Source organism: Schistocerca cancellata, chromosome 2, assembly GCF_023864275.1.
Source record: "Schistocerca cancellata isolate TAMUIC-IGC-003103 chromosome 2, iqSchCanc2.1, whole genome shotgun sequence".
Taxonomy (NCBI): domain Eukaryota; kingdom Metazoa; phylum Arthropoda; class Insecta; order Orthoptera; family Acrididae; genus Schistocerca; species Schistocerca cancellata.
In genome coordinates this window covers 165,002,362-165,015,019 of record NC_064627.1, presented here as the reverse complement: position 1 = coordinate 165,015,019, position 12,658 = coordinate 165,002,362, and the positions used below count along the sequence as shown (strand labels likewise).

General features: G+C 44.0%; 2 protein-coding genes and 1 long non-coding RNA gene across 7 annotated transcripts in view; 2 read left to right on the top strand and 1 right to left on the bottom strand.

Annotated features, from left to right (window-relative positions):
* Nucleotides 1-6,595, bottom strand: part of LOC126161470 (uncharacterized) — a 38,985-nt gene extending 32,390 nt beyond the window's left edge. The window contains exon 1 of the long non-coding RNA XR_007534917.1: nt 6,527-6,595. This is a non-coding gene — a long non-coding RNA (uncharacterized LOC126161470). The remainder of the gene's footprint in view (nt 1-6,526) is intronic.
* The window catches only part of LOC126161461 (proline-rich protein 2-like), a 403,478-nt gene that overhangs the window by 287,443 nt on the left and 103,377 nt on the right, over nt 1-12,658 (top strand). The gene's annotated exons all lie outside the window — the stretch shown is intronic.
* On the top strand, nt 3,494-5,341 carry LOC126161463 (proline-rich protein HaeIII subfamily 1-like). Of its 2 annotated transcripts, XM_049917306.1 has the most exons (3): nt 3,494-3,582; nt 4,880-4,988; nt 5,058-5,341. In XM_049917306.1, the coding sequence occupies exons 1-3, from the start codon at nt 3,544-3,546 to the stop codon at nt 5,195-5,197; spliced, it is 288 nt and encodes a 95-aa protein (XP_049773263.1). In that variant the 5' UTR covers nt 3,494-3,543; the 3' UTR covers nt 5,198-5,341. The 2 variants fall into 2 exon arrangements, with proteins under 2 accessions (XP_049773263.1, XP_049773262.1); XM_049917305.1 differs by having other exon boundaries at nt 4,880-5,341.

Here is a 12,658-nt window from a genome sequence, read left to right as displayed (position 1 = left end):
TTTTTGCTGTGTTGTTCAGACAAGAGTGATGAACTCGAGGAGACATATGAGGGAGAGTATACTTTCATAAGGTGATAGAAGATACAGAAAAGTCCTCGGGAGTAAATATTAGTTACGTTTTCATTAGTATGTGAAGTCTGATTAAAAAAGGTTTCTGAAAAGTTGCGTGATGAAAAAAAATTGTCCACATACGTCTCATAAAGATAAATATTTCCTGATTTTTCCATACGGCAATTCTATTTCATCCATCAACAACTTCAAAACATCTTGCGTTTCTGAGAATGTATATAGTTTCCAACTTCATGGACACTGCCTTTCACTTTGTCTGAATTCATCAAGTTTGAGGTCATTAAATCTTTCTGAGTACTTAAGTTGATACTCTAAAAGTACTTAGTTTTTGAGAGTTCTCAGTCTTGTGGTGCAAGTGATAAAAGTGTTTTCGTCCAGAGCAAAATTCAGGTAAATTTGTCCAGTATTTTCTCATTTAATGGACGCACTTTTTTTCGTCGGTGGATGGTTGCGTGTATTTTTTACTTTATCTTTTCTTGCACACCCTTTAATAAGTCAGCCATCCAGACGGATGCATTAGAAGTTATTTCTCATACAAGTTCTAAGAAATAGTGAAAGCGCCAAGAGGAGACGAAATTAAGAAATACAAAAGGAAAAAATTTTAAAAATAAAAATAATAATGTAAGTGAGGGAGAGAGAAAGAGAAAAGCTGCATAAGCCCACAATGCGAAAAACAACCGTTCGATGTTGAATATCGAACCTACCTAGTTCACATACAGTGGGTGCTGCGTTCATCTTGGTTAAATAGACTAACGGTTACAGAAAGCTTTGCGCAAAGATCTGAATAAGGACACGCGTAAAATCAACAGTCCTTTACGACAGCCGTCTTCAGGAATCCACCCAGGGCACTGATATCAGTGAGAGTAAGACTAGGTCTCTAATGCCTCAGTATATTGTGCTGTATAGGGTTCGTCGTATCTGGATAACTGAAATGATTTATTGCTGCAAGTGGTAGCTGTACCTGATTGGTATCAATCAGGTATGTGATGGCTGTGCCTTCTTGTATTCCTTTCATGAACTAATAGGTAAGAAGACAACAAAATGAGAAATCATTAGGAAAGACTTCATTAGAATCAAATCTGCCTTTACATTAACAAATTGTAACTGAAACAACATCATTGTGAAGCCGTTCCATTTGCTGGTACAGAGCGATCGGCGTGAGTCAATGTCATTTGCTTAAACACATAGACAAATGGTTCAAATGGCTCTAAGCACTATGAGACTTAACATCTGAGGTCATCAGTCCCTAGACTTAGAACTACTTAAACCTAACTAAGCTACGGACATCACACACATCCATGCTCGAGGCAGGATTCGAACCTTCGACCGTAGCAGCAGCGTGGTTCCGAACTGAAGCGCCTAGAACCGCTGCGCCACAACAGCCGGCAAACATGGACATTCTACAGCTACATCTATACTCCGCAAGCCACCCAACGGGGTGTGGCGGAGGACACTTTAAGTACCACTGTCATTACCTCCCTTTCCTGTTCCAGTCACGTTTGGTTCTCGGGGAGAACGACTGCCGGAAAGCCTCCGTGTGCGCTCCAGTCTCTCTCATTTTACATTCGTGATCGCCTCAGGAGGTATAAGTATGGGGAAGCAATATATTTGATACCTCATCCAGAAACGCATCCTCTCGAAACCTGGCCAGCAAGCTACACCCTGTGACAAAACACCCCCGCCTTCTTTGGATCTTCCCTATCTCCTCTGTCAACCAGCCCTGTTATGGATCCCACACTGATGAGCAATACTCAAGTATAGGTTGAACGAGCAGTTTCTAAGCCACCTCCTTTGTTGATGGACTACATTTTCTAAGGACTCTCCCAATGAATCTCAACCTGGCAACCGCCTTACCAATAATGCATTTTATATGATCATTCCACTTCAAATCGTTCCGTACTCATACTCCCAGATATTTTACAGAAGTAACTGCTTCCAGTGGCTGTTCCGAGCCGGCCGCGGTGGTCTAGCGGTTCTGGCGCTGCAGTCCGGAACCGCGGTACTGCTACGGTCGCAGGTTCGAATCCTGCCTCGGGCATGGGTGTGTGTGATGTGCTTAGGTTAGTTCGCTTTAAGTAGTTCTAAGTTCTAGGGGACTTATGACCTAAGATGTTGAGTCCCATAGTGCTCAGAGCCATTTGAACCAGCCATTTGTCTGTTCCGATATCAAGTAATCATACAATAAACGATCCTTCTTTCTATGTATTCGCAGTACATTACATTTCTCTATGTTAAGGGTCAGTGCCTTACCCGAGAGAGACTTCAGCTTTCTCGTATTAAGGGACTGGATACAGTCTATAGTGCAGAAGAGTGGTCTGATGTATAGTACTTACATTTGATACTTCTTAGCGGACTACATTTTGCGATATCAATAAAAACATCGAGGTTAGTCACCAACATTCTATGTAAAGCATTCCACTTCAAAAGAAACGAGCTTCCTCAGGATGGCACAAAAATTATATTTGAGCAAATGGCATATTACGAGGTTAGGGTGATCCTCTCCAACATAAGTTGACAGAGGTTTGCCATAGTGTCCTGTACATTGAGCTACCGGCAATTAAACTATAAAGGAGGCTTGCAACTATGGGATAGAAATTAGATCACAACTGAAAAAAACATAGGATGTCGAAAAACTAACACACCTAGTTCATACAGAGTGTGCTGCAATCAGCTTGGTTAAACAGACTGACGCGCACAGAAACCTTTGCAGGAAGTTCGATGTAAGGCCTCTACCAGACTGGACAATCCTTTATGAAAGCAGTCTTCAGAGATCCACACATGTTCCAAATATCCGCGAGAGTAAGACTATGGTCACTAAAGCAACAGTATTCCCGAACTGTATCTCTAAAACTTAATTATTAAGGACACATGCGACAAATTGAAATGTGTGTACAGTGATTTAGCTGTGGAAGAAATTCTACAACAGGTAAAGAAACGGTCCTTAGGAGAGCCGGGGCGCCAGTGGTATCCTTTCCGAAAGAAAACTGTAAGCTTGTCTTACTGAACGGCTTAGACGAAAGACCAGAATCTTTTCAACAACTGGAACAAATAACGTGCATGAATGGAACAATGTAAACCGTATACTATTTGTGACACACACTGCACCGAAGATTCACGTAATCAGAAGCTTTTATTGAAATGTAAAACCGTACGCTGATAGGTGTGGGATACAATGTCACCCGAAAAAACCTTATGTTACAGTCTGTGCGCTAATGAGAGCAGTTGCAGCTTCCGATAAGACCACAGACTAACATGGCGTGCTGAGGCAGCATGAAGCCCGGGAATAAGCGTGCGTTGATGAACAAAGGAGCAAATGAGAGCTATACAGTTCGTCGCAGCTGTCTTCCGTGACCTTCTCATACAATCAGATCCCAAAAGGACTGCTGTCATGTTCGGTTCGACTACACCACATCACGCAGTAGTGAGCCTTATAAAAGCTCTGCAGCCGGCGCTCACCTCAGCACTTCCATCAACATGAGGGCGACAGTGGCAGCTCTCCTCCTGTGTCTTGCGGTGAGTAGTGTGGAATGAGAAAAGTACAAATCGTAATTGGGGCTCCATTTGTCTTATCTACCACATTAACAACTACGTACATGTCTCAGGCGAAGCATGTACTAAGATGTAAATTTTGTTGCACTTCTTCTCTTACGTTTGTAATACGAACAGGCACACATATACAGGGTATCTCCGCTAGGAGTGATAGGCGTATTTTCTGTGGTTTCAATTTCGTTTTGCAATGTGTCGCTGGAAACGGTTCAAAAAAACGTTGCTCATAAAAGTCTTTCAAGCCGTACCCAGTGCCGACGGAAAGTGCCGCTTTGCTTCCCATTACAAACAAATTTATTTTCAAAGCACCGTTTTACATTTGCCATGTTCTTTTAACGATATGCATTAACAGCGACAGTAAAACACGAAAAACAGCCAGTACTCCAACATTCTCTGAACAACATTGCTACATAGCGGTTGCAGTCAGGCACAGGTCAGGGCAGTACTGTTGTTGCTGGACTACTAGCTATTCTTGCTGTTTTGATTTCCCTGTTAACGTACATCGACAAAAAGAATATCGCACTAGCCTAATTTGCCACCGCTCCATCGATCGGGCACGTCAAATTCCGCTACAAAAACCTTTTTGTTTGTAACGGAAAGCAAAGTGGGGCTTTCCGTTGACACTGAACGGCGTACGAAAGACGAGCTCAGCAGTATTTGTTTTGGCTGGTTCCAGGTGCGTATTGCAAAAACGAAATTGAGAATATCCGCCCATACATGGGAGACAATGCAACTGATGTCTCTTAGGAGAGACACCCTCTATACATCCTACACTTTCTCTAATGGCGACGAGAGAGATTGTATTGCTTATATGTCTCTGTGCGTGCAGTAGTCAAACTGATTTTTGGTTGAAAAAGGCGATAAGTCGTAGATAGTGCCCTCCTCTGTGAGGTGTACTAGTTTGCAAGAAGTGATGTTGTCCTAAACTTCTCTACTTCACAAGTGCGGTAGATTTCATTAAGTATATTCAAAATAATTCGAATAATTCGGCACCAGGAGTGGCGACCATTTTTCTTTCCCATGCAGCTTCATTGCTGACATATTCAGAAAATGTCAAAAATAATTGTCCTTACACGCATTATTGTAGGTCTATGGATATTAAACAAGAGCACACATCACAGCGAGCATGTAATCAGGAAGCTTGGTATGGCTCATGGGGCCAATTTGTATTACAAACTCAATTGATAGCCAACAATATTGGTTATATATGTTTCTTTCGAAACCGAATGAATGATATATTTTACAGTACACCATTTTACTGTAGGTATCAGCATGCCGCAGCCAAGAGACTCCACCTGGTCCTCCTGGACCAACTGAAGGACCACAACCAACTGGACCACCTGGCCCACCAACTGGAGGACCTGACCCAACAGGTCAACCTACTGGAGGTCCTGAACCAACTGGTCCACCTGGCCCACCAACTGGAGGACCTGACCCAACAGGCCAACCTACTGGAGGTCCTGAACCAACTGGAGGGCCGCAGCCAACTGGTGAACCTCAGCCTACTGGTGGACCTCAACCTACTGGCCCACCAGCGCCGCCATCTGGGGTACCTGGTCGTTTTTGGTTTGGTGTGGTCTGAAGATTCTGCATCAGTACAACTCTGAAACATCAAAAGATTTCATCCGCAGCATTTGGAAATTACTGTATCACAGCTCATTGATGGAAATGTTCTCGTACTCTCACTGTAAATTTATTTCTTATTAAACTAGCAATGAAAAACCTCCATCAACCTTCGTATCTACCGCGAAATTTAATAAGCAACCCTTTGATAAACAACATTAATTTTAACTCAATGTGAAACTGTTTACAAACGAATGCACACACATTCAAATGTAGCTATTGACAACCTGAAAATGATAAGTCGTAAGTAATGTTCATAATTTAACCAGTTCTTAGTTGCGTATTTAGTAGTTTCAGAAAGTGATTTATATGGTCAGAACCCACAAAGCGTGAGTAATATAGACATTTAGGGAAGTCAGTAACAGAATGATCCGACCTGAGACGGCACCTGTTTGATTCCATGCCACTCTGCATATAACATACATCATAAGAACGAGTCGTAAGCCGGCCGTGGTGGCCGAGCGGTTCTAGGTGCTACAGTCTGGAACCGCGCGACCACTACGGTCGCAGGTTCGAATCCTGCCTCGGGCATGGATGTGTGTGATGTCCTTAGCTTAGTTAGGTTTAAGTAGTGCTAAAGTTCTAGGGGACTGATGACCTCAGAAGTTAAGTCCCATAGTGCTCAGAGCCAATGAGTCGTAATGTCACAGAAGGTGAAACAAAAAAAAAAAAAAAATACAGTACGGATAGTAGTGACAAAAGATTGCAGTGCTGAACCAGGCTGACTTATGTGACACTCAACCGAAATCGCAACGTTCGGGTGAATGTCTGCCATATATTATTCTCTGGAACTTGTTACTACGTCAGCGAACTGGTCTGTGTTATTTATCCTCGGATCATAACATTTATTGGTTCGTAAAACGAACGAAGAAATTAGGCAAAGCTTGATTCCATACCATAGCAGATTGTAATCAGATGTTGTCTGCAGATGTTTTCTGTATCAGCATGATAGTTCTGCTATTTATCAAGCAAACACGATTCCATTGTATTTCGAAGAAAATTATTTGACGTTTCTCGATATGCCTAGCACTGCGTCATTCTGCATACGCAATACGGGCTAGAATGTAGGTTGTGTACCGTAACAGGTCGGCAATATCTGATCACTATCAGTCAGGAAAACTGGAAACATTTTTATTACTGTTATGAATAAGACCACACAATTGTCTATGGGCTGATATTGTGCTTGGATTATTTTTATGGCGTAACTGAAGCCACTTGCAATTAGTCAGTTACATGTCCTGAGTCCGTTACATATTCATATGTTATGTGAATTTCTACTAGGTATCACCTTCCAAGGACTAAAATGGCGTCTATGAAGTTTTAACACCATGGTTTCGTGAGACGGGAACAAAATTTGGTTTGTTTCTCAATGTCTCCCACTCAGAGTAATTATTTGCTTTATGTTTATTACCAAATAATCTCTATTTCCTTATATGCTTCAATGCGCATGGATTAATGGCTGTTTCGTTTGCCGCGCAGATCGGCCGCACGGTCAGAGGCAAAAAGTCACGAATTGCACGGCCCCTCCCGCCGAAGGTTCGAGTCCTCCCTCGGGCATGGGTGTGTGTGTTGTTCTTAGCCTAAGTTAGTTTAAGTTAGCTTAAGTAGTGTGTAAGCCAAGGACCGATGACCTCAGCAGTTGGTTCCCTTAGGAATAAACACACATTTGAACAGTTTTGTTCATCTAATGCATTCGCACAGAATAATATGTTAGTACTTTCGTTAAGAAACATTAGTGCAGTACTGACTCAAATTATTTTCCGAAATCTAGAAATACTGCAGTGCCTGGCATGATACGTGGCTTTCAGAATACCGTGTGTGAATCGCGGGAGTTGGGTTTTGTAGAATCCATGCTGTTGCCATGAAGGAGGTTATTCTGTTCGACGTATCTAATTACGTTCCAGTTCAGAATCCACAGATATTATAAAATGGATGTACTCTTGCAAGCTTCTGGGCTCTATCAGTTGCAACCAAGACATTAATAAAATGGCAAAGGTAATGTAAAGCAGAATACTTGGAGAAGTTGTGGTCTAAATAACAACTGATTTACTCTTTCTTAGCATCACATGACAAATTATGGCTAAAGAAACGACACACAGACATTTTTATATGGCACTCGCTTTCAATTATTTTCAATCTATGGTTCAAAAAGTGATCAACTGGGGATCAACACAACACACTAACTAGAACTAATCGCTTTATCTGATTTCATAAATGTGAATCTGTGGTATGGCCCAAAAACTATGCTACTATCAAGCACCTGCATTCTACTACTCTATAAAGAACAATATGGTTCCAAAGAACAAGGTGCTGTGAAGCATATATTGGAGCCCTACGCCGTAGCAGCGAATACTTTAACCTTCCGCAGGTGAGGGCGGCACAACACGACACGCACGCCGAACGCAGTCACGGACACCGGCAGATTCCAGTGTGTAGGTGGACCCGTTCGCTGGTCTGACAAACCAATTTGATTCCGTGACACTACTATGTGTGACGGAATATGTCAAACGTTTAGACGGCCGACTCAAAACAAATAAGTACACTCAAGCATAGCGCGTTGTGTGCGTGATGCAAGAAGCAGTACCTCTGACGATTGAGATGGTGACTGGCACGGGCTGTAAGTGGCACAGTGGCAAAGAACACAAGTCTCATCATCTAGGTAAAGACCGGCCATTCTTTATTAGCGAAGCGCCAGTACAAGAGTGATCTTCCCTTTCTCTACAGCTTTCCTCCGCAGTTCGGCAGCAAAGCATGGTTAGACTACACCCACTTTAGCAAAAGGCAAACACAAGCTGGAGCTCGGCATTCGAAACTGGGAGACAGCCCCCCCCCCCTCCCCCCCCCCCTCGTCCTCCGCTCTGTATAACAGATTTGACCAACCAGCGACTTTAAAAATTAATTGGGAGGAAAGGAAAAAAGATTCAGCTTCGCGCCCTCTTTCCCACACGTTTACTCCATGTCTTTGCTAAAAGCATGAATTGGATGGAACCACAAAAAATGGTTCAAATGGTTCTGAGCACTATGGGACTTAACTTCTGAGGTCATCAGTCCCCTAGAACTTAGAACTACTTAAACCTAAGGACATCAGACACATCCATGCCCGAGGCAGGATTCGAACCTATGACCGTAGTTGTCGCGTGGTGCCAGACTGTTGCGTGTAGTACCGCTCGGCCACTCCGGCCGGCGGATGGAACCACAGCCCTCCATAAAAACAACCTTGTTCTGTCCACTTCGAACTTCCTAAAGAACAGCCATAGACTCGGTTAAAGGCTCGGGCTTTCACAAATATGTTCTGCAGCAGAGTCTGGACACCTGGGCGCCACCACCCTGCAAAACTCACAGCCCTCTCATCCGCTTTCTACCTAACGAGGGCCCATACTCTGCTTTATCGCCGGCCATCAGATCTTACAATGCGCCGGTCAACGCCGCGGCGACACTTCGGCCCTAGTCAGCCTACTTGGACGTGGCCGCCGACCGACCGACGCCCCTAAATGTGTCTACACAATGAGACCTGGGGACTTAGCTGTTGGGAACGTTTTCACCCAGGTTCCGGAGAAAAAAGCTCCCCTCGGCTCTAAGCCGCCGTACACTTTTACTGCTGTCAAATAACTCCACACCCTCTTCTTTCGAACTCAGATAAAGCATACCGCTATGCCTTCACTAGAGCACACAAGCAAGAGCGTTAACTACTGCCAACCATTTCAACACATGAATGAAGTCAAATCGTATCAAATGTAGGAACCAAGTAATGAAGATCACCTTCCCTATGAACACTAAGCAGCATGGCACTTGTCAAAAGTGAGAGTGCCCTGCAATCTCTCACACTGTTAAGCCAAAATATCATGGCTACTGGCCACTGCGACGCTGGATGACTCCTGCTGGCATAGCGGGCACGTGACACGGACACAAAAGTACGTAAGAGGAGCATACACATATAGGGGATCACCCTAGCGAAGATATTGCCTCCAAATGGGGAAATCGTTTGAGATAAGCGACTTTGACAAAGTGCAGATTATTATTACGCAGAGCCTGCGAACGAGCCTCTCGAAAATGTCGTAGCTGGTGGAATGTTCACGTGCTACTGTCGTGAGCGTCTACGGAAAAATGTAGAAGGACAGTGAAAGTATCACTAGGTGCTAAATGGTTGGGCGTTCAGACTCTTCACAGAAAGCGGGGTTCGGAGGTATGTCTGCTTTGTCAGGTATAGTAGATGGTGACCTGTAACACCTCTGCTGAAAGAGCACAATTCTGGTGCATGCACAAGTGTTTCGGAGTACGCCATTCATTGTACATTGATGAACATGGAGCTCAGCAACAGACCAGCTCTACGTCTACACATGTTGACCCAACGACATCATGAATTACGATTGCTGTGCGCATGGGACCATAGGGATTCGACCGTCGGTCAATAGATAACGTATCAGCTCTTCGGGTGCATCACATGTTTGCTACACTAGGTCGATGGTCGTCTCCACAAACGCTGTCATCGACGTGAACGGCGGCTAAAATCGTGCAGCGCGTCAAGGACGCAGCCTGGTGGGAGAGGTATTATGCTATGGAAGACATTCTCCTGCGTTTCCATGGGACCTCTGGTAGTAATCGAAGACACACTGACAACTGCAAACCAACTTCGTCCCTTCATGCATGATGTCTTCCCCGACGGTTCAAATGGTTCAAATGGCTCTGAGCACTATGGGACTTAACTTCTATGGTCATCAGTCCCCTAGAACTTAGAACTACTTGAACCTAACTAACCTAAGGACAGCACACAACACCCAGTCATCACGAGGCAGAGAAAATCCCTGTCCCCGCCGGGAATCGAACCCGGGAACCCGGGCGTGGGAAGCGAGAACGCTACCGCTCCCCGACGGTGATATCATCCTTGAGCAGTTTAATTTTCCATATCTCTGAGCGAGAACCGTGCTACGGTGGTTTGAGAAGCACTATGGTGAACTCACGTTGGTATATCGACGACCAAATTCGCCTGGAACTCATCAGGATCGCTATCTGGCGTTATCACGCCTTACACAAATCAGCGTCCTGCTATTTACGCGAAATACATGACCTGTGCATAGACATCAAATGCCACATACCTCCAGAAACCTACCAAAACTGTTGGATTCCTTATACGCAGAATCAGTGATATATTTTGCTCCAAAGATGGAAAAGCAAGCCATTGAGCAGGTGATCATAGTGTTTTGGCTCGTCAGTGTGTGTGTGTGTGTGTGTGTGTGTGTGTGTGTGTGTGTGTGCATGTATGCATCTCTCCGTCTGTGTATGATCCACATCTCCTCATAAACCACTAGACTGATTTCAGCTAAACTTGAAACACATATCTGTTACCTTCGGGTGACAATCGCTGTGGGGTAATAATCATCTAACTAACAAACTTTAGGAGATATGAAGTAATAAACAATGAGATTCGCGAAAAAGTGCCGCATCATGCATGATGTTTAAATTTATTATTTCTATGCTATTAAGACAGTAAATTTTACGGACAGCATGCGCAAATACATCTACAAAGTTATATCGTGCGACCAAACGTAAATTATGTGTGTGTGTGTGTGTGTGTGTGTGTGTGTGTGTGTGTGTGAAATCTTATGGGACTTAACTGCTAAGGTGATCAGTCCCTAAGCTTACACACTACTTAACCTAAATTATCCTAAGGACAAACACACACACCCATGCTCGAGGGAGGACTCGAACCGCCGCCGGGACCAGCAGCACAGTCCATGACTGCAGCGCCTGAGACCGCTCGGCTAATCCCGCGAGGCGTAAATTATGAAATATAACGTTATAAACACTGAGATGCGCGAAAAACTGCCGCACTGTGCATGATGTTTAAAATTATTTCGTCTTTGCAAATAACTCTATTTGCAACGCATTTTGCAGAGAGTATCCACGTATGCCGCCGAATGTACCTACAGGAATATACACCGAAGAGCCAAAGAAACTGGTACACGTGCCTGTTTCACAGAAGTATGTAGATGGCACGCTATGGTAGCGACCAGTGATCATTGGTTGCTTGGATCATACGTTCTTGTCTCTGTCAAACAACTTAGTCAAGTGATGGATAGGGTGACATCCAGTCCATGTCGTCACATGCTGCGAAAAGTGGTATCATAGCTGAAATATTTATGCAAAATTCCCAAGCTCAAACATAATGCGTTATCTCGAACATAATGATCTCCTCATGCCAACAAGCATGGATCCCGAAAAACAACGACCGTGTGAAATCCAATGCGCTTTTCCCACATGTCATCCTCAAAGCCGTGGACGGTGGGAATGATTTGCCTGCAGTATTTTTTCACTCTACTCACTATCACACCTACGTCTACTAACAAAAATACGATCACATGGGGTATCAAACGAAATTTGTGACTGGGTACAGAATTTCTTGGTAGGGAGGACGCAGCACGCAATCGTGGGCGGAAAGACAACGATAAAAGTTCAAGAAACTTTAGGCGTATCCCAGGGAAGTGGGATGGGACTCCAGTTTTCATTACATATATTTATTTGTTCTATAATGAAAACATCTACATACATACAACATTTGTGGAAAACTGTGCATAATCATAAACTCGAACAGTCTTACATCTCCATATTTATAATCACGGCAAATAATCGCAACACCAAAAAATAATTAATGCAGAGTAACGAAATTTCGGGAATACAGTTACCTAGTTAACGTTGCAAGATCACGGGTTTGTGCAACCACGAGATAAACTACTGCAAATGTGAGATGTTGGTACATTAAAAAGCAGCGTAATCGCCGTAATATTGAATACAAGCACGCAGACGTGCTTTATTGTGTCGTACAAGTGCGGATGTCAGTTTGTGGGATGGAGTTTTACGCCTGTTGCACTTAAAGGAACGGTTAATGCTTTTTGTAGATGATATTGGAGCTGTTGCCCGATGATGTCCCGAATGTGCTCGATTGGTGACAGATCTGGCAGGTCAATGCAACATTGCGAAACTCTGTATAGCGTGTTGGATTGGAGACACTCTGTAGGACAAGATAAGTTACAACAGCGCTTTGTGGGCGAGTATTATCCTGCTCGAAAACCCCTCCTGGAATCCTCTTCATAAATGGCAGATTGACATAAAGATTTGCAGTCAGGGCGCTTGGGATGATCACGAGAACGCTCCTGCTGTCATATGAAGTCGCAACGCAGAGCATAACTCCAGTTGTATGTCTAGTGCGACCAGCACGCAGACATGTTGGTTGCAGGCCTTCAGTCGGCCTCCTTCTAATCAACACACAACCATCTCTGGCACCGAACTGTACCAGCTATCTCAGAAAACACAACAGACCTCTACTCTGCCCTCCAGTGAGCTCTCGCCTGACACACGGAAGTCACAAATGACGGTGGTTTGGGATTAGCGGGGCGTCTGGCTCGGAGCTGTCATTGAAGTAGCC